Source organism: Canis lupus, chromosome 28 (assembly GCF_011100685.1).
Source record: "Canis lupus familiaris isolate Mischka breed German Shepherd chromosome 28, alternate assembly UU_Cfam_GSD_1.0, whole genome shotgun sequence".
Lineage (NCBI taxonomy): Eukaryota > Metazoa > Chordata > Mammalia > Carnivora > Canidae > Canis > Canis lupus.
This window is the reverse complement of record NC_049249.1, coordinates 8,048,652-8,076,321: the sequence shown is the minus strand read 5'-3', so window position 1 is coordinate 8,076,321 and position 27,670 is coordinate 8,048,652. Positions and strand designations below refer to the sequence as shown.

At 36.5% G+C, this 27,670-nt stretch overlaps 2 protein-coding genes across 14 annotated transcripts in view; one reads left to right on the top strand and one right to left on the bottom strand.

The window, feature by feature from the left end:
* Positions 1-6,142, top strand: part of FRA10AC1 (FRA10A associated CGG repeat 1) — a 37,332-nt gene extending 31,190 nt beyond the window's left edge. For all 6 annotated transcript variants that reach the window (XR_005380435.1, XM_038578223.1, XM_038578222.1 and 3 more), the window contains 2 exons: positions 3,384-3,459; positions 5,953-6,142. Coding sequence is in view for 5 of the 6 variants with exons in the window: in XM_038578223.1 (XP_038434151.1) it covers positions 3,384-3,459; positions 5,953-5,995 (119 nt within the window). In the remaining variant the exon portion in view is untranslated. The remainder of the gene's footprint in view (positions 1-3,383; positions 3,460-5,952) is intronic.
* Positions 6,143-9,762: 3,620 nt separating this feature from the next.
* The window catches only part of PDE6C (phosphodiesterase 6C), a 47,841-nt gene continuing 29,933 nt past the window's right edge, over positions 9,763-27,670 (bottom strand). For 3 of the 8 annotated variants that reach the window (XM_038578213.1, XM_038578220.1, XM_038578221.1), the window contains 8 exons: positions 23,926-24,013; positions 18,015-18,115; positions 16,005-16,127; positions 15,835-15,898; positions 13,408-13,482; positions 13,214-13,297; positions 12,683-12,839; positions 9,763-10,097 (listed from right to left, as the gene is read on the bottom strand). In XM_038578213.1, coding sequence (XP_038434141.1) covers positions 10,036-10,097; positions 12,683-12,839; positions 13,214-13,297; positions 13,408-13,482; positions 15,835-15,898; positions 16,005-16,127; positions 18,015-18,115; positions 23,926-24,013 — 754 coding nt within the window. In that variant the 3' untranslated portion in view covers positions 9,763-10,035. The remainder of the gene's footprint in view (positions 10,098-12,682; positions 12,840-13,213; positions 13,298-13,407; positions 13,483-15,834; positions 15,899-16,004; positions 16,128-18,014; positions 18,116-23,925; positions 24,014-27,670) is intronic. The other 5 variants (XM_038578214.1, XM_038578216.1, XM_038578217.1 and 2 more) reach the window with 5 other exon arrangements.

Sequence of the window (27,670 nt, the reverse complement as noted above, 5' to 3'; positions counted from 1 at the left end):
ATTGGGATGAAACACAGATTTATAATTCCACAAAGTCTGTGCCCCTTTACCTATATCATCAATAACTGTTCATCAGTGAATCAAATGTAAATTTATTCTTTTTACTCTAATTTTGGCAGATACATTCTACAAATCTGCATTTAATAATTTGATCTGTGTCTCAGTTCTATCTGTAAAATGGATATAGAGACTTAACTTTGTTTTATTATTATCAGAGCCAAATAAAACAATATATATGTAAAGCATGTGTCCAGCAGAAAGTAAGTTCTTGATAACCTGCAGCTATTATTGTTGGAGAAAAGAAAAAAAACAGACATTAAACAGATTCTGTGTTTTGTTCTCTAAAATTGGTCATATCAAAAGTTAAGTCTTGTAAAAGTTGGACCTGTTCATTTGTTACCATAATTGTAGACTTGCCACTTCTTCAGGAAACCCAAGTTATTTAGGTAATATCTAGAATATAATATCTAGAAAAACCAAGATGACAGGTCTGTTTTCATTATTCAGACAATTCAAATTGTATGCAGTTTGCATCACATTGCTAAAAGGAACATTGAAAACTTAAAGCGGGTCAAGAATGAATATCCAAGGCATTGACAGAACTTGAATTTGTGTCATAGGAAGAAAGTTGAAGGAAATATAGATTAGTTTGGAGAAAAGTGAAGGAATGGGAGGGAAAGGGTAAGGAGGTAGACATGGAAACTGTAGATGTTTGTAAATTGCTTTTGGGTAGGAGACTTATTTTTGATGACTATTTGGCAGAACTAGAATCTATGGATAAAAATTGCCCAGAGACAGATTTTTGCCTTAATTTAAGGAAAAACTTGTCAGAACTATCTGAGGAAAGGAATGGAGGAATGGGCTGCTTCAGGAAGTAGGTGTTTAAGCATAGATTGAACAGCCACTCTCTTGCAGTAAGAGACTCAATCATTATATGAGGGCTAGATTAAAGACCTGCAGAATCCCACACAGCAAGTCAGTGATTTACATTCTGATCCCCACTTGCTAAGAACTGCTGCACAGCTTTGACACTAATACAAGAGCACCCTTTGTATTGCCTGTTCTTCTCATTGGGATTTCCTTAGCAGTGCCTTTCCTACCTCCGGCTGGCCTTACCAGCTACCCTAGGAATGGTTTCTAATTGCTGCCACTCTCCAGGAACTAGGATGGTATAGGTTCACAGAGTTGAACTTAAAGGCCATGTAGTCCAGTCTTTCAGATTTGATTCTCTAATAATATTTGGCTACTTTTAAAGCATGTAATCTTTCAAGGAGAGTTATTTTAGAATATTCTAAACTGATTTGATCTTTTAGTAAAACTGGGTTATCTGGTATCAGAAAACTAGTGCAGGGAAGCTGGCATGTGGGAAATACTCTTGAAAGGGAACAAGAGGACAGGTGGTTGTAAGGCCTTTTAAAATTAGCTGCCCACTTTCAAAGATCTTGCAGAAGTTTTGTTCTCTGACATCATTAACAGGGTAACACTGTAATGTTAACCATTAGGCCTAATTAGTTTTTTTGTGCTTTATCTCATGTTAGTGAGTTTTTATAAAAATAAGAGTAGAACACTTATTCTCTCTTCTCAACACATTCAGTTTGAGACACTGGCAGTTTCAGTGCTGATTGTCATTGCATGGGAATCTGATTCCCAAGGCTTTATAATCTTACCATCTTTTTACTGTCTTTCTCTGTATATCATTAAAAATATAACCGCTGGGGCGCCTGATGGCTCAGTTAGTTAAGTATCTGACTCTTGATTTCAGCTCAGGTCATCATGTCAGGGTTGTGAGATTGAGCCCCCCCACTTTAGGCTCCACACTAGGCATGCAGCCTGCTTAAGATTCTCTCTCTTCTTCTCCCTCTACTCCTCCCCCACTCCCTCCTTAAAAAAAAAAAAAAAGTACAACCTCTTGCCTTTTCTTTTTTCCCCTGTCATTTTTGTTAAAATTTATGCTAGACAGAATAGATGCAGTTAGGACCAAAGTTCAGACATGCATATTGATTCAAGGATCAAAGTCCAACAGGTAAAAGGCTAAAACCACTGTGGCAAATCAATGCTGTTTTATTTTTATGTGTGTTTAAGTAAAGGACATGCTGTATTGACAGGCCAAATTTGTGTCCGTTCTTTTTGAGACTAACTTATTGGAGAGGAGCTATTTGTAATGTAATTACTTTATGGCATATACTTTTATTGCCTGGTAATACATTTTTCAGAGTTTGATAATTTTTAGTTCAATAATACAGGGTGATTTTCTGAAACATGTCTATTTTGTTATATTTAAGAAATAGAAATATCTTTATTATTTTGATTGATTTTTAAGGGTAATACATGATTACTGTTTAAAATACAAAAAATTTTGGAAATACTTAAGATAAAGTGAAAGTATCCCAGGCCCACAGGTAGTATAATTACTGTTAAGTTTGGTTGGTCCTTATAGACTTACAGTTTATATACACATATGTGATCATAAATTAGATTATACCATGAATGCTTTCTGTAATTTTTTTTTTTTTTTTTTTGCTTTCTGTAACTTTTAAAAAAATTGATACAGCACAGACATTTTTCCATGGTAATACATATAGATATGCTAATTAAGGTTTTTTTAAACAGTTGTATAATATTAATTTAACCATCCTTAATCCCTAATTGGTGGGATATAGGTTGTTTTTCTTTTGTTGTTATATAATTAATGTCTTTGTACATGTATCTCAGGTGCTTATTTATTCTAAGTAAATAATTAAATCCTTAACAGCAGCATTGCTGGTCAAAGGATATGTACATTTTAAACTGATCATATTGTTAAATTTTCCTAAAGAAAAGTTTACATAATTTTTACTCCTAACAATGTGAGTATGCCTAGTTCTTTACTGAAACCAACTTCTTCTAATTAATTTAATCAGCATCAATTTTTAAAAGCATCTGACAATATTTTTTATAATTTAACTAGCTAGTCCTACATACTAGTTTTTTTTTTGAGTTCTTGATCCTAATGTAAATATACTCTACCTATACTCCAAATCTTAACCTGCATGTCTTTTGTATGCCAACAGAAAGAAGAAACTAAAAGACAATTGTATTGCAAGAGATAGTTCCTTTTTAAAAGTTAATACTGGAATTGCTACTTTAACTCAGTGTAACTTAGGGAATTTTCCCATGAGACTTTCTTTGTTTTTTTTTGCTGAGACTCTTGGGTATAGCTCAGCTTATTTATTTATTTTTAAAAAAGAATTTATTGGTCTGAAAGAGTGAATTACGTCCTCAGAGCCATAAATGTTAAAAATAAACTGCTGTTAAATCTGAGGTTAATTTAGTTGCATTGGTGGGTAGTTCAAAATGTGTTTTAAATATAATACATTTTTAAAAATCTCTTTTTAAATGAACAGGAAATTCTGATGAAGAAGGTACTTCAGATTCTGAACTTTGGAAGGGCCCCCTACCAGAGACAGATGAAAAATCACAGTGAGTCCTGATACTAATAGATAATGTATACCCTTTGCATCAGTAAAGAAGCTACAACCACAGCCATTCTTGATAACAGTTAATGAAAAAGCTTGTCATGAATGTCTTTTTAATGCCAAGGACTGCCTAGCATGGTAAGATCAGAGTTTATTCCCGGAAGTCATTGTTTGTGGCCATAAATAGCTAACTCATCCAGCTTCCTCTCAGTGAGTAAACCTTTCTTCAGCTCACCTTGACAAATGACCCTCTGGTCTTTGCTTGGAATCCTTCAGAGAAGGGCTGTTTCCTACTTCAGAGCAGCCTATTCATGATATTCTGATCATCATAAACTTGTACAGGGAGCCCCTTGAAGCTACGTATGGGTAAAAGTTTACTTGGCAACAGCTACCTTAGCCCCCCAAAGACAGATAACTCAGTGTGCACATTGTTATCTGCTTTGGGTTGGAAGAGCTGTCTGGATGTGGGCTGAAATTTTATCAACTCTTGTCATATGCAGGGATGTTTAGCCCTTGAGCTTTATCTGTTAAAAGACAATAAAATAATAACTACTGCATAGAGTTTATTACGAAGATTTAATGAAATAAAGAAGGTAAAGCACTTGGTACAATACCTACAAATATAAGTTCTCAATAAATTTTAGTGCCATTTTTTAGTCTTTAGGCATATTGGTTCATAATGGAAAGACACCTGTTAAATCTATCATAATTCACTAATTTAAGCTGATTATGAAACATCTTGCTATTTATGATATGTTCTCAGTGTTATAGAATTCAGGTGTGTTTAATAATCTTTAAAGAAGATAACTTTTTCTGTGACCTTAACTTTTCTCCCCCTAGCCAAATAAAGAATTCCTAAATGTGTAATCATTATAGAACAGATTATAAAAAAGTTTTCACTGTAAATAAAATTCTGCTATTCTAATTAAACAGTGGACTAAACTTTTAATGGTATAACTTCCCATTAAGGAGCTTTGTCGTTGAAAATGACAGAACAGGACTTAAGATTAGCTCACCTTTTTAGGCAGTGATGATACTTGAGTAAATCCTAAGAAAACTCATAATCCAGCACTCTTTGTGACCTTACAAATACTTGACATTGATCAAGTACTAAACATCTAAACCTACACAGAAATTCAGTTAATTTCCTATATTTAAGTTCTTCAATTTTTAAAATTTTACTGCATTTTGCTTTCATATTGGGGAAGAAGGGACAATAACATGGGGAATACCAAATTGAAGATTATTCTTAAATCAACTTTATCTGATTCTGTAATTTTTTAAAAAATTTGAACATGGGTATAATGGCTTTATGCATTCACAGTTACTTGAAACCAGATAATGTAGTGCCATTATAGATCCTTCATCTAAAAACTTTTTCTAAAAAAATAAAAAATAATAAAAAAATAAAAACTTTTTCTGAAGAGATTGGTAGACTCAATTTGATTTTCCAGCATAATTCCCTATCCCAGAAGGAAGAAAACAATATACAACAATATACAAATATACAGCTGCGTGTATATACATTGAATCCTCACAGCACCTCTGTGAAGAAATATAATGTTCTCCATTGAATAAATAAGGAGACTGAGCCCAGAGAAGTTAAGTAACCTGCTCATCTAAGCCAATAAGTGACAGAGCTGGGACTTAAACACTCTCTGACTTGAAACCCTGTCGTATTTTCCTGTACCACTCTGGTTCCCAGCGCTAATATTTATTTCGTACTTGACACAGTTTTCATAGTATTTTAACATATTATATAATACAATTTCATATCTCCTTTCAGAGTTTGACTCATTGTTTGAGACATGATATTTACTGCTACAAATATATTTACTATTCTCAGAGCAATAAAAACCTATAGCCTAAGCAGGTTTTCCCCATTCCTAGGAGTAAGACTTGTTTTTTTCCTGAAAATAGTTTTCTTTTTCATTCATTTCTTGATCAGACTATAGTTTGGAATGAGAATGAACAGATAAGTTACAAAGTCCACCAAAAAAGTAAAGAAAAGCAGTAACATTTCACAAAGAATATACTTTAAGGTAAAAATCTTAGGTAAAAAATACATTTAGGGAGGGAGCTTGGGTGGCTCGTAGTTGAGTATCTGCCTTTGGCTCAGGTCATGATCCCTGGGTCCTGGGATCTAGTCCTGCATTGGGCTTCCCGTGGAGAACCTGCTTCTTGCTCTGCCTATGTCTCTGCCTCTCTCTCTGTCTCTCATGAATAAATAAATAAAATCTTTGGAAAAAAAACATTTAGGGAGAGGTGACAACATGTAAAACATTTTAAATTTAATCAGTCTGAGTATAGTTATGATTATTCCAAAAACTAATTCTTAGTTTTGATTGGCTGTATCATGAAATGTATCAATATATATAAAAATCAGCAAATTATATTAAGTTAAAATATTTTATTTTCATTAATCACATATGTCACCCAGTAATTTTTTCTATAACTGTTGATTTTAATCAATATGTATACTTTTTCTTTTAAATAGAGAAGAAGAATTTGATGACTATTTTCAAGATTTATTTCTGTGAGATGGAAGAGAGAAGCCCACATTCCTTAATGTGAAAGTACACTTTGACACTTCGTTTTTTTTTTTGAAACTCTTCACAAAAAATTTATCTACAAGTTGCAGCTTGAGTGGTTTGTCTTCGGAAATAAAAATCCAACTACTTTCAAGATGTTGGCTGCTTTGGAAGTCTTTCAGTTCTGTTGGAGACATGTTTCCCCTCTCTTATGTATCTTTTCAATTGCTTATCCTACAACTGCTCCATTTATAGCTCGTAGAGGATGAAGCTAGCACACTGTACAGGGAGTCCATTGTTCCTGCAGTTTGTAGTTGTCTTTACTCATTCTTATTATCTTCCTTTGCCTAAATTAGTTTAAATTATTAGAATTATTGGTGTCTCGCAAAAATGATAAAATAGAGTATGTCTTCAACTTTTTTGCTTTCTTTTGATATATCGGCACCCCTCTTTCCCATTACCACCAGTTTCTAGCCTTACTTTTCTTTTGCTTCCTTCTCACCTATAGTATTTAAGGGAGTTTGTTATAATCAAATTTGACTTCCCAGCATGTGAGTAGTTTATTATAAAGTAAATTAATACCATGGGGTGGCAGGGCATGGCAAATGAGGTCCCAGAAGTCTTAAACAGTTATTAGGTTCACAAAAGTTGACTCTCCAACAGAGAGATTCTATAAGATAATTTAACTGAATAATAGTATTGCTAGAGCTTATCTCAGATACAGTCATAAAATATGGATATACTTATATGCCAGGATATATTATAAAATGTAACTTCTTAATTTGATGATCATACCCCTCAGAGTCAGTGGGTGTGCTAAGTACTCCTAGAATCTGTATGTGAGTTCGATGATTATGTGTATTTTTTGGAGGGAAAGAGTCCATAGATTTCATCAAATTTTTAAATGGATTTAATTTTTTAAAAAAGGTTTTAACCCATTTTTGTAAAGAATAAAGAGATGGATAGAGGAGAAAATGGACGATTTGGTGAAGAGAGAGGACCTATAGAAAGCAATCATAGCATTTCAACTATTTTGTTGAAGATAAACTATTTTAAATGGCATTTAAACATTGGAATGATTAGCATTAAATTGCAGGATAAGTAGTTTAGTGTTTTACTTTTAAATGGTTAGTATCAGAGATTTTCCTTTTATTAAATAGTTGTTATTCATTAATTCAAATATTCATCAGGCTTCTATTATATGTGAGATTGCTACAAAGGAACTCTCTAGGAAATAATTATGCAATCCTTTATAAACCATCAAAAAACAGTAAAATCAGTATTGGTTTATTAATATTGAACATTGTTTTTAAATCCCCTTATTTCTTAAACAAATTGTATTTTTTTTAAATCTCACTACTTATAGTGAATAAAAAGGAATCTTGGTTTCTGAGGAAAAAGTGTTGAAATGTCCAGCAGCAAACTGATAATCAGTATATATGTAGCTAAAACATTTTTATGATAAAAATATATTCATAGTTAGTGATCATCAGAAAATAAAATTCCTATAAAATTAAGTGATAACTAGAAAAACTAGGCTCTTAAAACAGATCCATGTATTTGGTATTGCAAGTATGGTTTATGGACATCAGGTTCATTAACAAATTTAGATCATTATATATAATCATAACAGTTGATTCATACATAATGGAAGTCATGTTTTTAAGAAGTATTTGAAAAGACCTCAAGATGAGTTTAAAGATTAATTCTCTGAGATACTTGTTTCACATTTGGCTGTAGTGCAGTCAGTAGTGTTCAGTGGGCCACTGGTTTGGGATATGAAGCTAATGCTTTCTTCTGCTTGCTCTTACTTAAGCAAAGTTCCTATTTTTGCAGACCTTCAGGGGTGGTGTATCTCTGGTCCTCAGTTTGCTTTCTAGTGAATGAGGAGGGGAAGTTGTTTGAGCTGATAATTTGGAGTCCAAAATCACACAAAAGCTAAAGGAAGAGGTTCTTTGGCAGTTTCTAAAATAATCCTAAAAGTGGACCTTCAAAATTATTTTAAGTGATGGAAAGAAGGTGTATGTGTATCACTTATTCAAGGTGATGACTTAATAGACAACACCCATTTGTGTCTATATATTGAATGAGTTTTTTCCCCTCTAAAAAATATTTTACTACCTTATGGGCACTCCTCATTTATACCTGTCTGTTATGACATTTATTCAAAATATTCATTCATATTCACTGAGAACCTACCTTGTACCAGGCACTACTCTCTAAGTGCCAGGATAGAGTCAGGAATAAAACAGACAAAAATAGGCAAACTGAAGGTTGCTGCAGGGGAGATGGATGGAGGGAATGGGGTAACTGGGTGATGGGCATTAAGGAGGGCATGTGATGTCATGAGCACTGGGTGTTATATAAGGCTAATGAATCACAGCCCTCTACCTCTGAAACTAATAATACATTATGTGTCAATTAGTTGAATTTAAATTAAAAAATCAACAATCCTTATCAGGACAAAAAAATAGACAAAAATTTTACTTCTCACAGATCTTACATACTAATGTGAAAATAGCAATCCTATGATTCTAAATCTTACTATTTTTACTTGTAAACATAAAATGAATGGTGACTTTATTCTTTCTTGACCGCTTCAAACTGAACAAATCTTCTGTATAACAAAACATTTGAAGTTCATAATTTGTCAGTCTGATTCATTAATATTTAGATGTCTTTGACAAGAAAATTTGTGGCAGAATCTATGGCATAATTATTATTATTTGGTCTATGATCATAGATTAAGTAAAAGAAGAAATCCTAAATTTCTCTGATGTCCAAATGTGCACCATTAAGTAGTAGTTGATTGTCCTTGATTTGACAAATCAATATTTAGAATGCCTGATAGATAGTTCTAGTAATCATTTTTAAAAAATAACCTCTGTTGAAGTTCCTCTAAACTGCATTTGATAATAAAATTCTTACATAATCAAATCACATGCTTCTTAATAATGCATAACATTTATTATCTGATTTAATTTACATTAGGATTATCCAGGGAATGCATTATATACTGATAATTCTTTCAATGAGAATAAAATATTTTAAAATATTCTTAGTTTTATGTAAAACAATTGCTTTCAGGCTTGGGGAGAGGGATGGGCGTAGGACATAGACATAGTTTAGAAACTGTCAAAAGCAGTATGGTCTTCACCCTTCTATTATCAAGGATAAAAAGTAGAGGAAAGAGATGATAAGCATTTCAGATGGAATAAAATTTGACATCCTGTTATTTGCTTTGTATATAGTGCTTACAGATGTTATAAATTATATACTGTATTTATCATTCTTAAGATGTGTTGATGAGAGATTTCTAGTTTAGGAAGGAATTTGAGGTATGAATCACAATTATTAATGTTACGGGCTGAATTGTGTCTCTCCACCCAAAATTCATGTGGAAATTTAACCCCCTAGTACCTCAGAATGTGACTATATTTGAAGATAGAATATTTAAAGAGGTAATTAGGGTAAAATGAGATCATGAATGGGCCCTAATCCATTATGACTGTGTCCTTATAAGAAGGGGAGGTTAGGACACTGACACACAAAAGGAAAGACCGCGAAGATACAGGGAGAAGATGGCCATCTACAAGGGGAGAGGCCTCATAGAAACCAACCCTGCTAACACCTTGATCTTGGACTTCTAGCCTCCAGAATTGTGAGAAAATAAATGTCTGTGCTTTAAACCACTCAGTCTGATATTTTGTTATGGTAGCCCTAGGAAATACTATTAATACTATTAATAAGAACCTTTGAAAAAAAGAATTGGTGACTAGTTTCAGGATTATATATTTTTAATTTAAAACAGATTGGCACCAAAAATGCACTTATTTTCATCTTCTAATTTCGTACTTTTGTGGAACGTTATTTTACCCTCAGGGTTTTCAGGCTAGCAATATATTTTCTTTTGGTGGTCACAAGGGTAGCCTATCTGGAGATACTCTTACTCAGTTGATGGTGTGCTGAATGAAGTTTGCTGAAGCTCTTTTGTTTCTTCTTTTTTTCTTCGAAAGTAGAAACAATATTTGAAATTTAGACCAGTTGGATTATAACATGAGACAGGTTTTGGACTTTTTGTCATCAACACCACCTCCTGAATCTTCTGTGGCTGGGAAAAAGGAGAAAAGCAGTAGTACTGGGAATCAGTGGACACACAGTGTTTTTATTCTAACACTCTCATGATGTTAGTATCAACTTTTACCTAGTTAATAGTTTTAGCTTAAAACAAGTACTACGTGTTTGACCATTTAAAAACTTGAATTCATGTTCAGAGTTGGTCCATTTAAAAAACAATCTTATAAATGATTAACCACTTAACATCTGTTTCTCAAGCAAACCACTGAATTGCACAGTCTGGAAATCTGACTTGTTGCTTTGTGCCAGGCATGAAGCTTGTTGCCTAAAGATACAAAATAATGTTCTTAGTTCACAGAGACTTCTCAGGGTAGAAGGAAGAAATTTCAGAAGTAATTTTCTATGCAAATAAAGACAGAAGATCTATATCCAATATACTGAATACTAGAAGAAAATGTCAGGAGCCACTTAACCTGATAGCCTGTTCATCATAAAATTGAGACAAGGATTAAATTTAATTGTACTAAGAAATACCTTTGCTTTTCACTTGCATCATAAAATTTACCACTTGTATTATGTTTTTGAAGTGCAAATCAGGTTACTGCTTTCCCTTCTAAATCCCCATGATGACTCCCCCCTTGCTCTTCTAGAGGACAAATCCCCAAGCAAGTCCTTTAAGGCAACACTATTCAGCAGCACTGCCTTACCAGCTTCATCTGGAACTCTTTGCCTGCTTGCTCTGTAGACTCGAGACACTAGTTCCTACATTCCTCTGTTGCGTCAGGCTTATTTCCACATCAAGGCTGTCATGCATATTCTAGTTTTGGCTTCCTCCCCAACCCCTCATCCTTTTCTTGCTTAGTCAAAGCCTCCTGTATTCAGAGTTCAGCATAAGCATCCTTCTTCAGAAAGCCTTCCCTATGCTTCCTCTGATAGTTATAATCAATTGTTCATGATTATAGGTAGATAATCGATTGCTCATTTGTTGGTTTACTGTCTAGCTCCCCTACCAGGTGGTAAGCTCTGAGATAAGGACCCCAACTTTCCCCAGGCCCTGCCTAACAGGGCCTTGCACAGAATAGACACCCAAAAAATACATTGGTGAATGGATATGAAGAAGTCAAACTCCTACTTTTATTCTGTTGGAGGACATCCTTAACCTTTTAAGCAAAATACTTTTTCTCACCATGATTTTTTTTTAATACCAGTAAACAAAATAGAACTATCTAAAAGGAATGTGGTATGTTTTTGTTTTACGGAGCTCTTCCAGATAGAGATGATTTCTTGGTTAAACAATAAAAATTTCTTACAAAACCTTTTAAGTGCTGAACCCTCAAGACAAAATATGAAGTCATTGATGTGGGAAACAAAGGCAGAAGAAAAATTAATTTCCTTACTACCTACAGCCCATTGACAAGTTCTTGCAACAGGCAGAGTGACATTCCTCCAGGGAGTCAACCGCCTCCATGTTAATACTTTGCTAAGGGCAAAAGGCAACCTTAGCCCGACCTCGAGGATCCTGTAAGTCTAACTTTAACATATAAAGATTCCTTAGAAATCTCCTTTATCTCTACCTGCCAAGATACATGTTGGCAATTGTCCCCCAAGCATATGGTCCACCAATATACATATGACGGGTCTCATGACTCAGGTTTTATTAGACGGTAATAAATCACCTTTTCCCAACAATAGCTAGCCCCCTCAAGGTCCTGGAAACCTTGCTACCAAAATTCCTCAGAGACTTATGCTATCCCCAGCCCCCTCCCAACTTGAAAGTATATAATGGGCCACTCCTCATGAGTCCAGCTCTTTCTGCCCACAAGCCCTGTCACTGCACTTTATTAAAATCACCTTTTTATTTTTGCACCAAAGATGTCTCAAGAATCCTTTCTTGACCATCTGCTTCAAACCCTAACATCTTTTCCTACATCGTCATGACATTAGCATTCCCATTTGAAGATGACATTTCAGTCATCTGATAAACTCATCATTGATCTTAAACATCTTAACAATGGTTTTCTGAAGATAACTATGTTAAGCCCAACAGAGACCCCAGCAATAGAAGTTTCATCAGAAAAACAGCACTATATGGGGACATTTGAGGCACAGTCTTGGAATACCCGTCAAGTAACACCATTCATCTGGCCAGCTTTGCTTTCATGTGGGCCTTCCTTAAATCCGGAAGGGAGGCTGGAGGGAGATCTGCAAAATCTCATTAAGTAGAGAGGAATATTGAGCTCAGAGAGGTTAAGCAAGTTGCCCAAGTCTCATAGCTGATGTGTAATGTTAGGACTAAAATTGTTTTCTCACCTAACCGTGATCCAACTGGTTCTGGCTTTCATGTTTCTAAAATCTCATTATTCTACAGAGGTACTCTAGTCAGATACTAGTGTGGATGAGGAAGCCTAGCCCCAATTCCTACTTCAACTAGACCAGTCAATTCCTCCTGAAATTATTCATAAGATCTTGTTTTGGGGGTGGAGATATCTGAAAAGCACTAATCAATTTATTTGGAAAAGCAAATTTCCTGTTTGCATTTACTTATGGTTTTGCCATGTGAGATTAAGCTCAGCCTGACTCCTGTTACTTTACAAGGAGCAGAAACAGATTCCTTCTAACCTTTTGCAATCATGTTTCCTTCTTCCTGCTTTTTCACCTCCTCTTCAAGCACCTTCATCTTTGCATCATACTCATCAGCTAGGGATTTCCATTCTACTCTGTTGTTCTGAAGACCATTCAGCATTGGTGTGATTTCTTTATGAAACCGTGAGAACTCCTAGAGAGAATTTTAGGTCAGAAATGGTTTAAATCATATAGTTGATTTTCAGTACGTTTCATATGCAGAGAAGGAGCTGTAAAGAATTGTTACAGTGCTCAGAGCTGCTAGGATGAGTTTAACTTAGTGCCATGGAAACAGGGAGGACAGGTGCTGTTTTCCAAGTAAGTCTGGTCTGTACAATGTGCTCATGTCTGAGTTCTCCTAGTTTTTCTTCCACCTCTGAATGAGATTAGGGTAATTCCTCAAACTATTTTGGAGAATCAAGGTTATCACTCATGGCTTTTCATATCAGTGACTTGATTTTGGTAACAGTTTGAAAGAAAAATCCTCATCCTCAAATGATTATATATAATCATTTTTTTTTAACTTACCTTATATACAAAAGTACAAACAAAATCAATAAATCCAACTTGAAGTTTAGGTAGTTCATCTCTTTTGTTTCTGTCCATCATAGGCTAGAAAGAGAAATAAATTCTTTAAGGATAGTTTTTTAAGACTCAGGAAAAGAGATGATTTGTATTGATAATTTGTAATTAATAGTGCATTTTTATGTCAAGGTCTTTACAATAGGCTGTTGTTGCAGCACAGTCCTCTCCAGATCTCCTTGTTCCCAAAATTCATTTGCAACCAAAAGTGCCACCTGCAAATAAGAATAGGATTTGGTTCATGAAAGTGACTTATTAATAGAGAATTTGTATTTTACCATTATGAGTGACATTTAGGGATACCGTTTATATTAATGCTTGAGGTATTGTCACACCATATACTCTTTGGTTTTAGAAAGATGGTGTCTAGGTGGCTCAGTCAGTTAAGCCTCTGATTCTCGATTTTGGCCCAGGTCATGATTTCAGATTCATGGGATCAAGCCCCGTGTTGGGCTTCATGCTCAGTAGGGAGTCTGCTTGAGATTCTCTCTCTCTCTCTCTCTCTCTCTCCTTCCGCCCCTTCTTCTGTTCTCTCTCTCAAATAAATAAATCTTAAAAATAAATAAATAAAAATATATCACCTACAGATTATATCTAAATGGGAAAGGGAAATTTCTCTTGCCACTTCAGCATTCTAGGCCCATTCTGGGAGTACCTATCTCCTATTTGTATTGCCAGGACCTCTCAACGATGAAAAGGGGAGATGGGAGGATGTTTAATTCTGTTACATTTTGCTTCAAGCTCTGAAGCTTCCCACACATCCTCCTCTTGTGCTGCTTATCTGTTAGCGTCTAGCATATTACCTTCATGCACACACACATGCACACAGATTAGATTAGAACACAGCTTTACTTGATTATAGTGTAAGGATATTTGAAGGTAAATTTATATAGCTTTAAAAAACCCAGTATCTATCAAATTTACTGAACACCCACTAACTGCCTTATACTGGCATGAAGCAGGCTTGCCAGGAAGAATAAGATGTGATTTTTTTCCTTTAAGATGCTTCCAGTCTAGTAGAGATGGTTATATAAACTATGTGGATAAAGTGCTAGAACAGTAGTAGAATGAAGTGAGGTGGATCAAGGAGCTTGTGAAAAAGGAGCTTGCATTTATGTTGTATCAAGGATGAATAGTAGTTTTTCAGATAAAGAGGAGGGGGAGACTACCTGCAGAGATAAAATTGAATGTCCAGAGCTTGGAATGTGAAGTGGTGAATAGGAGAGTGACAGGAAATAATCTGGTGAGTGTGCATTAAGAACAGGTAGTGACGGGCCATGTAAGCTTTGCTAGGAAGTTTGATTCTCTAGACCAGGGATTCTTATTCCTGCAGTCCTACTGTTCTAAAGTGCGCTAGCAGGCCAAACAGGTAGGGGTCAAGAGAGATAATAAGCTAAAGTAACTTTGCTTTTTTCTTTTATATAAAGTGATCTTTGTATACAACTCTTTGTGGAGGATGGACCTTACTTCTTTTTTTAAAAGAAAGCTTGAAAACCTCTGGCTGTGGGGAGTTTAGAAGGCTTTTAAGCAGAGGAGTGGCTGGGCAAAGCTCTATTTATAAACAATCCCAGCAGCAGCTCAGAGGAGGGCTGGGTAGCTAAGGATGAGGGAGGATCACTTAGGAGGATGCCTGCCACCCTAGTGCTGATGAAGAAGGGTGGGAGTCTGACCTGAGGCTATAACAAGTGTGACGACAGGAATGGGGAGATGAACTTCATGCAAAGCCCCGGGTTTCCTGCCTGGGCAATTGTGCAGATAAAGAATAAAGGAGGAAGAATAGGCATATCAGGGTGGAAAGAGCACAAGCGTTTGGTTTGAAATTTGATGGTTCCAATTATTCCATCTTTCCAAATACAACCCACAGTTATAGTTGAACCCAGTGAATTCTGGCTCTTTTCTAAGTTGGGTTTTTCCTAGAATTCACTGAGGAAAAAAGAGAAGCTTCTTTCATCCAGTTAGCAAGAAATCAAGTAGCAAACTAGTAGCTCCTGACTCTCACTCCCCAAGGCAAAGAATTAGAGAAGACACCTGTAAACATGAACTTACTATAGACAGTGTCTTTTAATGATTGACAGCAGGGTTGTGGGAGCAAAACCACCCTTGATAGAGGAAAGCACTAATGATTCATCTTTGTTTTATGCTGATTTATCTTCTAATAATTTTATATAAACTTTTTGCAGCATATTCAATGGTAAATAATTCCTTGCAGAAAGCATTTTCTTTCTAAGGTCCCTTCTCTTTGCCTTGTTCTGGGGCCTAACCAAATGACCTATTGTCTTACTGACATTTGTGAGCTCTTGAAAGCCATTTGCCTTTCTTCATTAGCAGAAATCCAACAGGGAACATTTTATTTTTGTCTTAACTTCTCAAGTTTCTTTTTTCTTTTTAAATTATAAATTCATTGTTTGTTCTACAATAATGAAAGATAATTGCTTACAAAATATATAGTCACATAATTGCTAGCTATAACAAAATTCCGAGATTGCCAGAATCTTCATGTTTGCTCTTATATGGGACCTAGATAGTACCTGTGCATATGACAGAAAAGGAAACATAACTGTACTCGCCTGACTTTGTACCTCCCAGGGTTTGGTTATAGCTGACAAGTCACATGCAGTCATCATCATTGCCCTTGGGAGAAAACAACAATTGTTAAGAAGAAAGATACACAAAATAAGGAGTATTTTGGTGGGTTTTTTTTTTTTTCCAAAAGAGGAATAAAATTCTGACTACTTACATGATAACCTCTTTTTTGGTTGGATCAATGGTTACATATTTGATGGCCTCTTCTTCAGTTTCCATTTTTTCACAAGCATCAACAATTTTTTGAAACATAGTTCTCTTCCTAAAAAAGATATGGCTGTGCAACAGTTTAAGCATGTAAGACCAGAGATAAAAAGTATCTTTAATATGTGCTTTTCAGATTTCATGTTCCCACTTTGCATCAGATATCCACATAGTGGATCTAAGGGGTCAGGGGATAAGAGAATAGGGAGTGGCTGTTAAACTTGGTATAGAAAGGATTTAAGACAGAAAAAGCACAAGCCACAAAAGGAAAAAAAAATCCCTAAGTTTGAATACATCGAAACTAAAAATAACATGTGACAAAGGAGATCATAACATAAACATAAAGGCCACAGGCTGTGATGAGATATAATGCATAAAACCAGCAAAGAATTAGAACCTAAAATACATGAGATGCTCAACCTCACTGGCAAAAAAGAAAATACAAATTTGAACATCAATAAGATACCATCTCACACTCAACAAGATAAACAAGTGTCCCCAGGTAAAGGGTAGTCCAGATGTGGGATAATAGGAACTCCTGCACACCGCTGGTGGGAATTTAAGTTGGGGAAACTACTCAGGAGTGCGGTTTTGCAATGTAGTATAAGACTGAAGATTTGCAAGTCCTAAAGCAATCCCATGTCTAACCATGTATGTTAGAGAAACTCTCACATGCATACAAGGATATACAATACAACATTGTCAACGAAAATGAAAAGTTGGAAACGATCTAAATGTCCATTCATAGAAGAATCATTCATTATGAATTCATTATGGCATATTCATACAGTTGAATATACAGTTAATAAAACTAATGAACTGGATCTTCATTTACCACCAAAGTAAATCTTTAAAACCTAATGTTACATGAAAAAGTAAGTTGCAGAAAAATATGTACAGTATGATACTATTTATGGAAAATTTGAAAACACATTTAACAACATAAAAACATGGATGGAAAGAACAAGTATATATCAACATCAGAATAATGGTATCTGGGGCAGCCCAGGTGGCTCAGTGGTTTAGTGCCGCCTTTAGCCCAGGGCCTGATCCTGGAGACTCGGGATCGAGTCCCATGTCAGGCTCCCTGCATGGAGCCTGCTTCTCCCTCTGCCTGTGTCTCTGCCTCTCTCTCTCTCTCTCTCTCTCTGTGTGTGTATCTCTCATGAATAAATAAAATCTTTAAAAAAAAAAAAAGAATGGTATCTGTGAGGGAGAAGGGAGGGTCTTTTCTTGGAGTGTGATGGGATGCCTCAATTGCATTACTTTTTTTCCATTAAAAAAAAATGATCTCAGATGGGTGTGGCAAAATCTTAGCATTTGTTGAATCTGGGTTACGGATATTTGGGTATTGATACTACAATCTAAGTCATTAAATAGCTGGATATTATAACTAATTCACCTTGTTCTAATCCATTTTCACCAAGAACTTTATAATTCACTGACAAGAAAATGGGCAAAAGCTTGGAGTATCTGGTTTCTTTGATTATTCTTATTATTATAAATAGGCTAGTGCTCTGCTGTATGTAACTCAGAATTATGTGAGTTTGGTTAATATGCATCAGTATCACCAAGATTTTTTAGCTTCCAGACTCCAGCAGAATCAAATGTCTGCTCCTGCAACTCTAAATACCAGACTCTGAACCATGATGAATCCACCACAACAAAAATCACCTCATAAGGCTGTGTGGCATCACTCCTCTGGCAATCTACCAACCTTGCTGTACATTCTTCAATTCAAACTTCTTCAGGTAACCAACTAATTGACGTTAGGGGGTTAGTTTTCTAAAATATATTTTCAGATGCCTAGTAAACTATCAGATACCTTGAGGGTATTCTACTGATAATCCAAAAGTAAAGTGGATAAATGTATGTGTGAAGAAATGCCTTTTAACCGGAATGCAATGGGTCTTTTATGTAAGGCAGAAGCACACAGAATATAAGGGAATTCTGTACTTACTTGAAATATAAAGCCAGGTCAGTTGCTATTATTGCAACTTCAAACAAATGAATGACTGTTTCAAACTGGCGTTTATTTAGGTTCTGGAAGATATTTAAACTCTGTAAGATAAAAATTCACATAAATGGGACTATTTTTAAAAAGTCACAATGAAGCGCAATCATTAATTTGCCTTTGATTCAACAAACAAACCAAATCATGCTTAAGGAAATAAAGATAATTAGCATAAAAGAAAAACTAGGTCTTTCAGTCACCTTTTTCATTTCAGCTTTCTCTCTTGAATTAAGTTACCCCTCTACTATACTTTGAGTAAGGTAATTTAAACTATAAAAATAGTATTAGCAGGGACACCTCAGTGGCTCAGTGGTTTAGCGTCGCCTTCAGCCCAGGGTGTGATCCTGGAGACCCGGGATCGAGTCCCGCAATGGGCTCCCTGCATGGAGCCTGCTTCTCCCTCTGCCTGTGTCTTTGCCTCTCTCTCTCTCTCTCTCTCTCTCTCTCTATGTCTCTCATGAATAAATAAATTTTAAAAAAATTAAAAAAAATAGTATTAGCAGACATTCATGTAAACAGTGTATAAGTTTGGGGAGTAAATAAAAGTGTTTTCTCTAGGATCATTTATAAATATAACAATAGATTTAAAATTTGCTTGTATTAATTAAGGAGCTTTAATAAAGAATATCTGGTACATCCAATTATTAGATATACTAATTATACACCTGATAATTTTATTTTTTAATTTTTTTAAGATTGTATTTATTTATTCATGAGAGAGAGAGAGAGGCAGAGACACAGGCAGAGGGAGAAGCAGGCTCCATGCACCGGGAGCCCGACATGGGATTCGATACCGGGTCTCCAGGATCGCGCCCTGGGCCAAAGGCAGGCGCTAAACCACTGTGCCACCCAGGGATACCACAAACAGGTATTCTTAAGCATGTACTTAGATTAGCCTCTCTTGGAAAAATTTGACAAAAATCTAGCCAATCAAGATCATCACATCAATCAAGACATGAGTCAATAAAACACACAGGAATGGAGAAGCCATCTTAGAAGGATTGATTGTAAGTATTGAGCCCATTTAAAAGTAGAAGAATAAACAATTGTGTTGGAGCTAGAGAGTATTATTCTAAGCGCAATATGTCAAAGAAAAATACCATATGATCTCACTCATATGTGAAATTTAAGAAGCAAAACAAACGACTGTGGGGGGAAAAAGAAGCAAACCAAGAAACACTCTTAACTACAGGGAGCAAAGTGATGGCTCCTGGAGGTGCAAGGGGTGGGGGCATGGGGGAAGTAGGGGATGGGGAATGCACTTGTCCTAATGAGCACCCGAGTTGTATGTAAGTGTTGAATCACTAAATTATACATCTGAGCTGAATATTTTGCCGTTTGTGAACTAACTGGAATTTAAATAAAAACTTTTTAAAAAAGGATAAATAATTGTGGAAATTATTGAGCAACGTGTAAATTTCATAAATACCGATAAAAAATACCAATGATAATAAACACCTTACAAAACAGAGGCAAAGATGTGGAAGGAGTAGAAGTATTTTAATTGCTTAACGTTTCATAGCAGTGAGTTAATAGAATGCTGTTAACACATATTGTCTAAAAATATCAAACATCTAAATGCTGAGCTATAGTTTTTCACAATTTTTCACAGTCATTTGTTCATTTTAGATGACTCTAAGAGTTAGTATCTCAATAAATGAAATCTTGCCATTTGCAACGATGTGGAGGGAAATAGAAGGTATTATGCTAGGTGAAATCAATCAATCAGAGAAACACAATTATGATCTCACTCATGTGTGGAATTTAAGAAACAAAACAGAGGATCCGGGCAGCCCCAGTGGCACAGCAGTTTAGCACCGCCTAGGCCCTGGATCGAGTTCCACGTCAGGCTCTCTGCATGGAGCCTGCTTCTCCCTCTGCCTGTGTCTCTGCCTCTCTTTCTCTCTCTGCATCTCTATGAATAAATAAATAAAATCTTTAAGAAAAAAAAAAAAGGGATCCCTGGGTGGCTCAGTGGTTTAGCGCCTGCCTTCGGCCCAGGGTGCGATCCTGGAGTCCCAGGATCGAGTCCCGCGTCCGGCTCCCGGCATGGAGCTTGCTTCTCCTTCCTCCTGTGTCTCTGCCTCTCTCTCTCTCTCTCTGTCTCTCATAAATAAATAAATCTTAAAAAAAGAAAAAAACAACAACAACAACAACAGAGGATCCTAGGGGAAGAGAGGGAAAAATAAAACAAGATGAAATCCGAGAGGGAGACAAACCATAAGAGGCTCTTAATCTTAGAAAACAAACTAAGGGTCGAATGGAGAGAAGGGGGTGGAGAGAGTGGGGTAACTGGGTGATGGACATTAAGGAGGGCATGTGATGTGATGATCACTGGGTGTTATATAAGACTGATGAATCACTGACCTCTACCTCTGAAACTAACAATACATTATTTGTTAATTTATTGAATTTAGATAAAAAGTTTTAAAAAGAGCTAGTATCTCTTGTTTAAAGACACAGTGTCTAAAGTTCTGCAATTCTTTCTAGTTCCAAAATGTTTCTTCCATTGAATTCAAACAGAATTACATAAAGATAAATGGAAAACTAGTCAACAATGAAAAGGAATGAATCACTGATATATACAATGCAGACACATCTCAAAATTATTGCTTTGTGTGAAAGAAGCCAGCACAAAAGAGTACTTGTATAATTGCATTTATATAAAATCTACAAAAATCTAAACTAATTTATAGTGACTAAAAGCATTTCAATGGTTGTTTAGGGCTGGGAGCAGAGAGATGAATGCACTGCAAAGGTGCATGAAGAATGGTTTGGGGGGATTAAAAATGTTCTATATCTTGATTGTGGTGGTGGTTTCCTAGGTGTAAAAATTGTATAAACTTATAGAATTGTACACATTGAAGGGATGCAGTTTATTGTACACATATTATACTTCAATAAAGCTGATTTTAAAAACATGAACTCTGACTTAAAAAGCTTGGATAGTATGATCCTATTTTTCTAAAATTGTTCCTATCCCACCTGTCTAGTCATAGGGTGGCTGCAAAGAAGTTCATCAGGTGTTAGTGAAGTAGCTATTTTTGAGTGATAGGATTTGAAATAATTTTGTAAATTTGTTTTTGAAATTTTCCCTATGGTTGAGTTTTTATATTGGCAAGTATAATTTTTACAACCACTATGAAGTCATTAATTTTAAAAACATGTACATTTGTAATATTCCATTTGTTTTCCTGAGGATTGTGCTGAAAACCTGAGGTGGGTGGGACAGGTGTGCCAGAGTGAGAGAGGAGGCCTATTTCCCAGCTCATTTCAGCAGAACCCCCACCTGCTCAGCTGGTTTCACTAATCCGCAGCGAGGGTCTCTGTTATCTCCTACTATAAAAATGGCAGTAAACATATAAATTCCCAAAATAGGCAGGAATGACTCCAGTTCATCCTGGGTAGGGCTTTCAGGTGAGGTAAGGCAGGAGAAAGTACAGGCTGTTCTAGTGTTCTGCATGGTACTGGTGACACCCTACAAAGAGATTGCTAACGTGTTTATGGCTGCTGTGACCATACACAGGATATTTCATTGCTTCTTCACTCATTTGTATAAGATGGGGTTGGTGTGGTAAAGCATACATAGAATTATCATGAATTCTATAAAGCAGTGTTTTGAATGGTAACAGGGTTAAGCTTGAGCAGTATATTTTGTTGTTTCTACAATACTATTATGACATTAAAATTTATACTCTTACAAATTTGACTAGCCAGTTTTCCACCTGTTCACTCAGGTGAAAGAGTGAACTTCTGTATGGTTACAGGTAGTTCTTAATTCTCAGAACGGTGGATCCCACTCTACTAGGATACAAGGACACTTTAATTCAAAGCCTCATGGTAAACAAAATGTCTGAGTAATGACCACAAAATGTCAAGATTATTATATAAATCATGAGGATTTCCCTTACTGAAATGCTTTTAATGCAAATATTTTCTTTATACAAAAAAGTAAATAAAAGAACAACATTGTCTCCCAAAAGTGTACAAAGAACATCTGAAGGCTGAAAATTTCATTTTTTTAAGCGTTCCATTTCCCTGCTCATAAAAAACTCTGTGATTATATTGCTTAGCGACTCTATTTACAGGCTTTGAAAGTCTTCAATTAGTAGGTTGCCCCCCCACCCCCATCATGTTAAGCATTTAAACACTTGGTTGAAGTTCTTAAAATATATTTTGGTTTAGTAGGTATATATAAAATTAAATAATAAATTATATTCAATAGTACCTGCTTAGGATGTCACATAATCAGTGACACTACTGATTATGTAAGTAGAGAAAATTCTTACTCAAAAATATAAGATTGTCCCAACAAAGACTCATAACAAATTAGTAATAACAGTTTACTCTTATCTTCCTGAATTACTTTCAACTCCACTCCTTTTAATTGTCATAGAACAAATAATATCATTATTTTTATGTTATAAACCCATAGACGTTCTGGCTGTACACCAGAATTATCATTCTTAACAAAAATACAAATTCCTGGGCCAGAATCCCAGAAAGCCCCATCAGTAAGTGCAAAATGAAGCCCGGGATCTGTTTTTAACAGCCTGTGCACCCTAGGCCCGCAAATTCTCCTGCACTTGGTCATGGCATCAATCACGGTCTATTAAAAACACTCAAATGGGGGATCCCTGGGTGGCGCAGCGGTTTGGCGCCTGCCTTTGGCCCAGGGCACGATCCTGCAGACCCGGGATCGAATCCCACATCGGGCTCCCGGTGCATGGAGCCTGCTTCTCCCTCTGCCTGTGTCTCTGCTCTGCCTCTCTCTCTCTCTCTCTGTGACTATTATAAATTTAAAAAGTTAAAAATAAATAAATAAAAACGCTCAAGTGTTGTTTTTCTCTTTTTCCATATTTCTGCCTGGTCACTCTGCCTTACTTTCCCCTCTTGGCTTTACATTACTTGGGAGAATTTAGTGTTATCTCTAGACTTAGACATATTTCCGTATGTTCCTTCCTTAAGCCTTTTATAAAAGATTGTTACAGAAGCTGAGAAAAGCTCCACTCCCCAGAGGGCTTATTTCTCCAACTGAGCACGTGTGATTCTAAACAAGCTCTCTGCTATGACAAAAGTGTTTCCCTCCATCCAATAATGACTCATTTTAATCAGTTTTGGTTTGGAATTTTCTCAAGATATTTTTTTAAGTATAACTGAATTATGTATCCACAACTTTTCCACAAGCTCTATACCCCTGAAATAAAACTGATAAAAGACAAAAGAATGACGGCCTCCTGTGGAATGTTCGTAGTACATGACATGGCCAAATCAAAGTGAATTCAAGACCAAGCTCAAGCCACTTCCTGCACAAAGCCCTCCCTGATCCCACCTCTCTGCTCCCCTATGCCATGTGCACTCCTGAACGTGGCATCTCCTTCTAGAAACTTAGAGCATTGCCAGTGCATCTCTGATGGCAGCTATTTCTGTCTTATATCTTGATTTCACGCTTCCCTCCACTACCAAAGCTTGACTTCCTCAAAGATACAGACAAAGCCTCACAGTGCATGCCCCGCGAGTAAGAAAATCATTGGCTATGTACCCTCCTCTCCCCTCTCCATTTATATATACCTGAGGATGCGCAGAGCCCTCTCACATCCACCATAAGCTTTTTCTTTTTTCTCCATGGACTCACAGAGATTTTGTGACTTTCCATGACTCTTTCTATCTCACCAACTTCCAACCTGGCTGTTCAAAACTGTAGTAAAATAGCCATTTCTAGCAATTAATTTCAATAAGGGTATGGACTGCCAACTCTTTGAGCCATTACTCAAGGCCATCCTCTTTCTAAGCATTTCCTGTGGGTTGGTGCTTTGATCCAGAGCCTCTGAGCTGCCCTGGAGAAAAGCTCATGTACCTCATCTTGCAGTAGAGTCTTACTGTACTCCAAGTGGTGCCTCTCCAAAATGGAAGATCCATGAAGCTTTGCTAATGGAGACGTGGATCTAGGAGGAAGAGGATATGCCATAATTTTAGCTGCTTAAAGATTACCCATGAGTCCATACAGTATAGAGTCTTTATTCTCTGAGGATGTTTTCCATTTCTTCCTTCTCCCTCTCCTCTAATGCCTGTGAAATGTTGAAAGTAACATATTGGGACTGATTTTTTAGATTTAGAACAAGAGAATATGCTCTTTAAAAAATTCTTTAAAAAACCTAATTTGTTGAATGCATAAAATGACTGAATTATTTAAATGAGGAAGTTTGGTTCATCCTTTGCATCTTTAAGTTTAAAATCTTTAGGCTCCCTGGAGCTGCTGGCACTGGCCTGTGCTGTGACTCCCAGAACATGTAACAAACCAGTTGAAGGCCCACAGATCATTTGCATGGAAAATGTTTATTAAGAATTTCCAGGAACCAGGACACCTGGGTGGCTCAGCAGTTGAGTGTCTGCCTTTGGCTCAGGGCATGATCCCGGTCCGGGGATTGAGTCCCGCATTGGGCTCCCTGTGAGGAGCCTGCTTCTCCCGCTGCCTATGTCTCTGTCTCTCTCTCAGTGTCTCATGAGTAAATAAATAAAATCTTAAAAAAAAATTGAGGAACCAAAATAAGAATGATTATAAAGTGATCTTTCTTTCCTCCTCCAAGGCAGGGACATAAATTTTAGGTTAAACTTCCCATTTGTTAATGGTTAGGTCTCAGCTTTCTGTAAGTGGGGGCCTCAGTCTTTGGTGCCCTGTCTTCCTTTAAGTCTTTCTGTTTGAGGAAGCCCTAGAAAATAAAAGGTAGCAGGAGGAAGTGATGACGGGACACCTGGGTGGCTCAGTGGTTGAGCATCTGCCTTCGGCTCAGGGCGTGATCCCAGGGTCCTGGGATGGAGTCCTGCATTGGGTTCCCCATGGAGAGCCTTCTTCTCCCTCTGCCTATGTCTCTGCCTCTGTGTGTCTCTCATGAATAGATAAAATCTTTAATAAAAAAAAAGAAAGAAAGAAAAAAGAGAAAGTGATGGAGGGAGGCTGAGGCCAAAGGCCTACACAGGTCATGTGAAGACTTTGTTATTCTATTCTATTTCATTCCAATGGAGGGGTGAGGGAGAGTGGGAAAAAAAGAAATATGGAATGAATAAATAGTTTTAAGAAAGGAAGAAATCAGACATTGTGTGGCAGCCTTAGTAGAGAAGTTTCATCTTATTTCAGAAAGATCAGAACTTTAGGGAGTAGAGGAGATGGTAACAGGTCATGGACAAGTCTGATAAACCAAATGCTCGTTAGGGAACAATCAGACTATGTCTGAGCAAAATTATAATTGATCATAATTTTAGCACATATTTAAATACCTCCTCTGTGTCAGCACTGGAGATTTAAAAAAATTAATTGAAGCTTAATTCCAGTCAGAAAAGAATGGTGTCTTTAATTCCCTTAGGTTTAAAAAATCATTTAAGAAAGATTTCTGGGGAGTTAGAAATACACCTAGTCTCAAAATAATACCTCATGGATTACTTATTAATACAAAGGAGAAAATGTTCCTTTACATAAAGAGATCTCCTGGATATTGCCCATAAATAATTTAACTAAACCTCATAAATAATGGGACAAATTGTTATCACAGGCCTCCTGATGTTCTGAGAAGGGCATCATCCATGAATTCCCACCAAAAATGTTTACCCTGAGGATCCCTGGGTGGCTCAGTGATTTAGCGCCTGCCTTTGGCCCAGGACATGATCCTGGAGTCCGGGGATCGAGTCCTGCATCGGGCTCCCTCCATGGAGCCTCTCTCTCTCTCTCTCTCTCTCTCTCTCATGAATAAATAAAATCTTAAAAAAATATATTTACCCTGAATTTGGTAATTAAAAAACTACTGGGAAAATCCACATTGAGGGCTTGCCCACAGAAGAACTGGCCTAGACTAAAAAATAGCAATATTCAGAAAGACACGAAAAGGTTGAAGAGCTATTCCAGATTTAAAGAGATTAAAAATCCTTGACAAATGCCAGGGGTGATCCTTAATTAGATCCTGAATCAGAGGGGTAGAAAAGCTATAAAGGTCGTTTATTGGGGAAATTGGAATGATTTGAATAAATATTCTATATTGGGACATCGTACTGTACCAGCGTTAAATTTCCTCAGGGTGATCATCATGTTGTGTTTATGTGGGCAAATGCCACCCTTATTCTTAGGAGATACATACTGAAACATTTCAGGGTAAAGTGTCACGATGTCTGCAACTGACTCACAAATGGTTCAATAAGAAAAAAAAGAATTTATATACACACACAGATGCACACACAGATGTATATACATATTTGGAGAGAAAGTGAATTTGGCACGATATATTTTTTAAAGTAAATTTCAGAGATGTTATTTAAAGTCTCAATGGGATCATGAGAAAAAATTTTTTTTTTAAATCACACCATCCATCAATAATTCTCTATTTTTGAAGTCTGGCAACAGTGAACTTAAAGTATGGAAAACAGCTAGTTTAGACTGTGATACTGTCCAGGCACTCAGGAAGAAAACAACCAAAGGAGAGAAACTCAAGTAACAGAGATTGTGGTGTGACCTGACTAGTCAACCTACCGGTTTTCTTGGTCTTTCCAAGAATGATTTTTGAAAATTATAACTCCAGCAAGGGGCAGTGTTGGTAAGAAAGCACTAAGGGGTTCTTTTTAAGGTAGATGAGTAACATTCCAACTTCCTAAGAAATCTGAGGATTGTTTTGGGGGGGGGGGTGGTAGTGGGGAACACCATTGCCAGTATTCCCTGGAGAATTTTGAAGTGGTGGAGGAGATGATCGAAGACTGGATACAAGTACATTTTATCCTAAAGTTTAAGAAGCAGAAAATGACACAGCTTATAAATGACAAAAGAGAAAGATTGACCTTTATCTCTGAACCAATTTAAGCTGTTTCAGAGTTCATGAGCACTTACAGAGAAAGTTTAGAAGGAGAACACAATGCCAGGTTGATGTGATGGACCTTCTGTGACAGGGTTGGTGGGAGTGGAAGGCCATGGACCATGTGTGTCTGGATCTCAGCAAGGCAGTTGACAGGATACCTCAGGATATCTGCAGTACAAGCTAGAGTTCTAAGTGTATCCACTCCCACAGCTGGGCAGCAGAACCCAATGAGTGTGCTCAGTTGACGGTCATCAAGCCTGGGAGTAGGTTTCCAGCCCTGGGTCCTGAAATTTTGCCCTTGCTCTTGTTCTGATGCATAATCTTATTAGTGACTTGAGTGAATATCAATGAAAATCATGAATAATTTTCCAATGACAGAAAACTGGGAAAAACAACTAATCCATTGGCTAACAGAGTGTGACATGGCAATTTCAACTAAGAGTGAAATGAAGAGTCAAGAAGATGAAATGTAATTATAATGAAATCTAAACTACGTCAGGTCCTGTATGGATTATTGTGTTAAACCCCAAGACCTGCACTTAAAGAATGACATAAGAACACTAGAGTGGACTCACAGAAGAATAGCAAATAAAATCAGATGCGTGGAAGCTGACATATATGAAATGGTTTAAACAACTGGCTGTGTTCAACCAGGAAGGCGGGAGGGGGAAGTGATCATTCTCTTTAATATGAAGGAATGGACTGTGGTTGAGAAATTAAACATATTCTAGCAGCTTCAGAGAGACCTGAAGAGGACAAACAGATGTT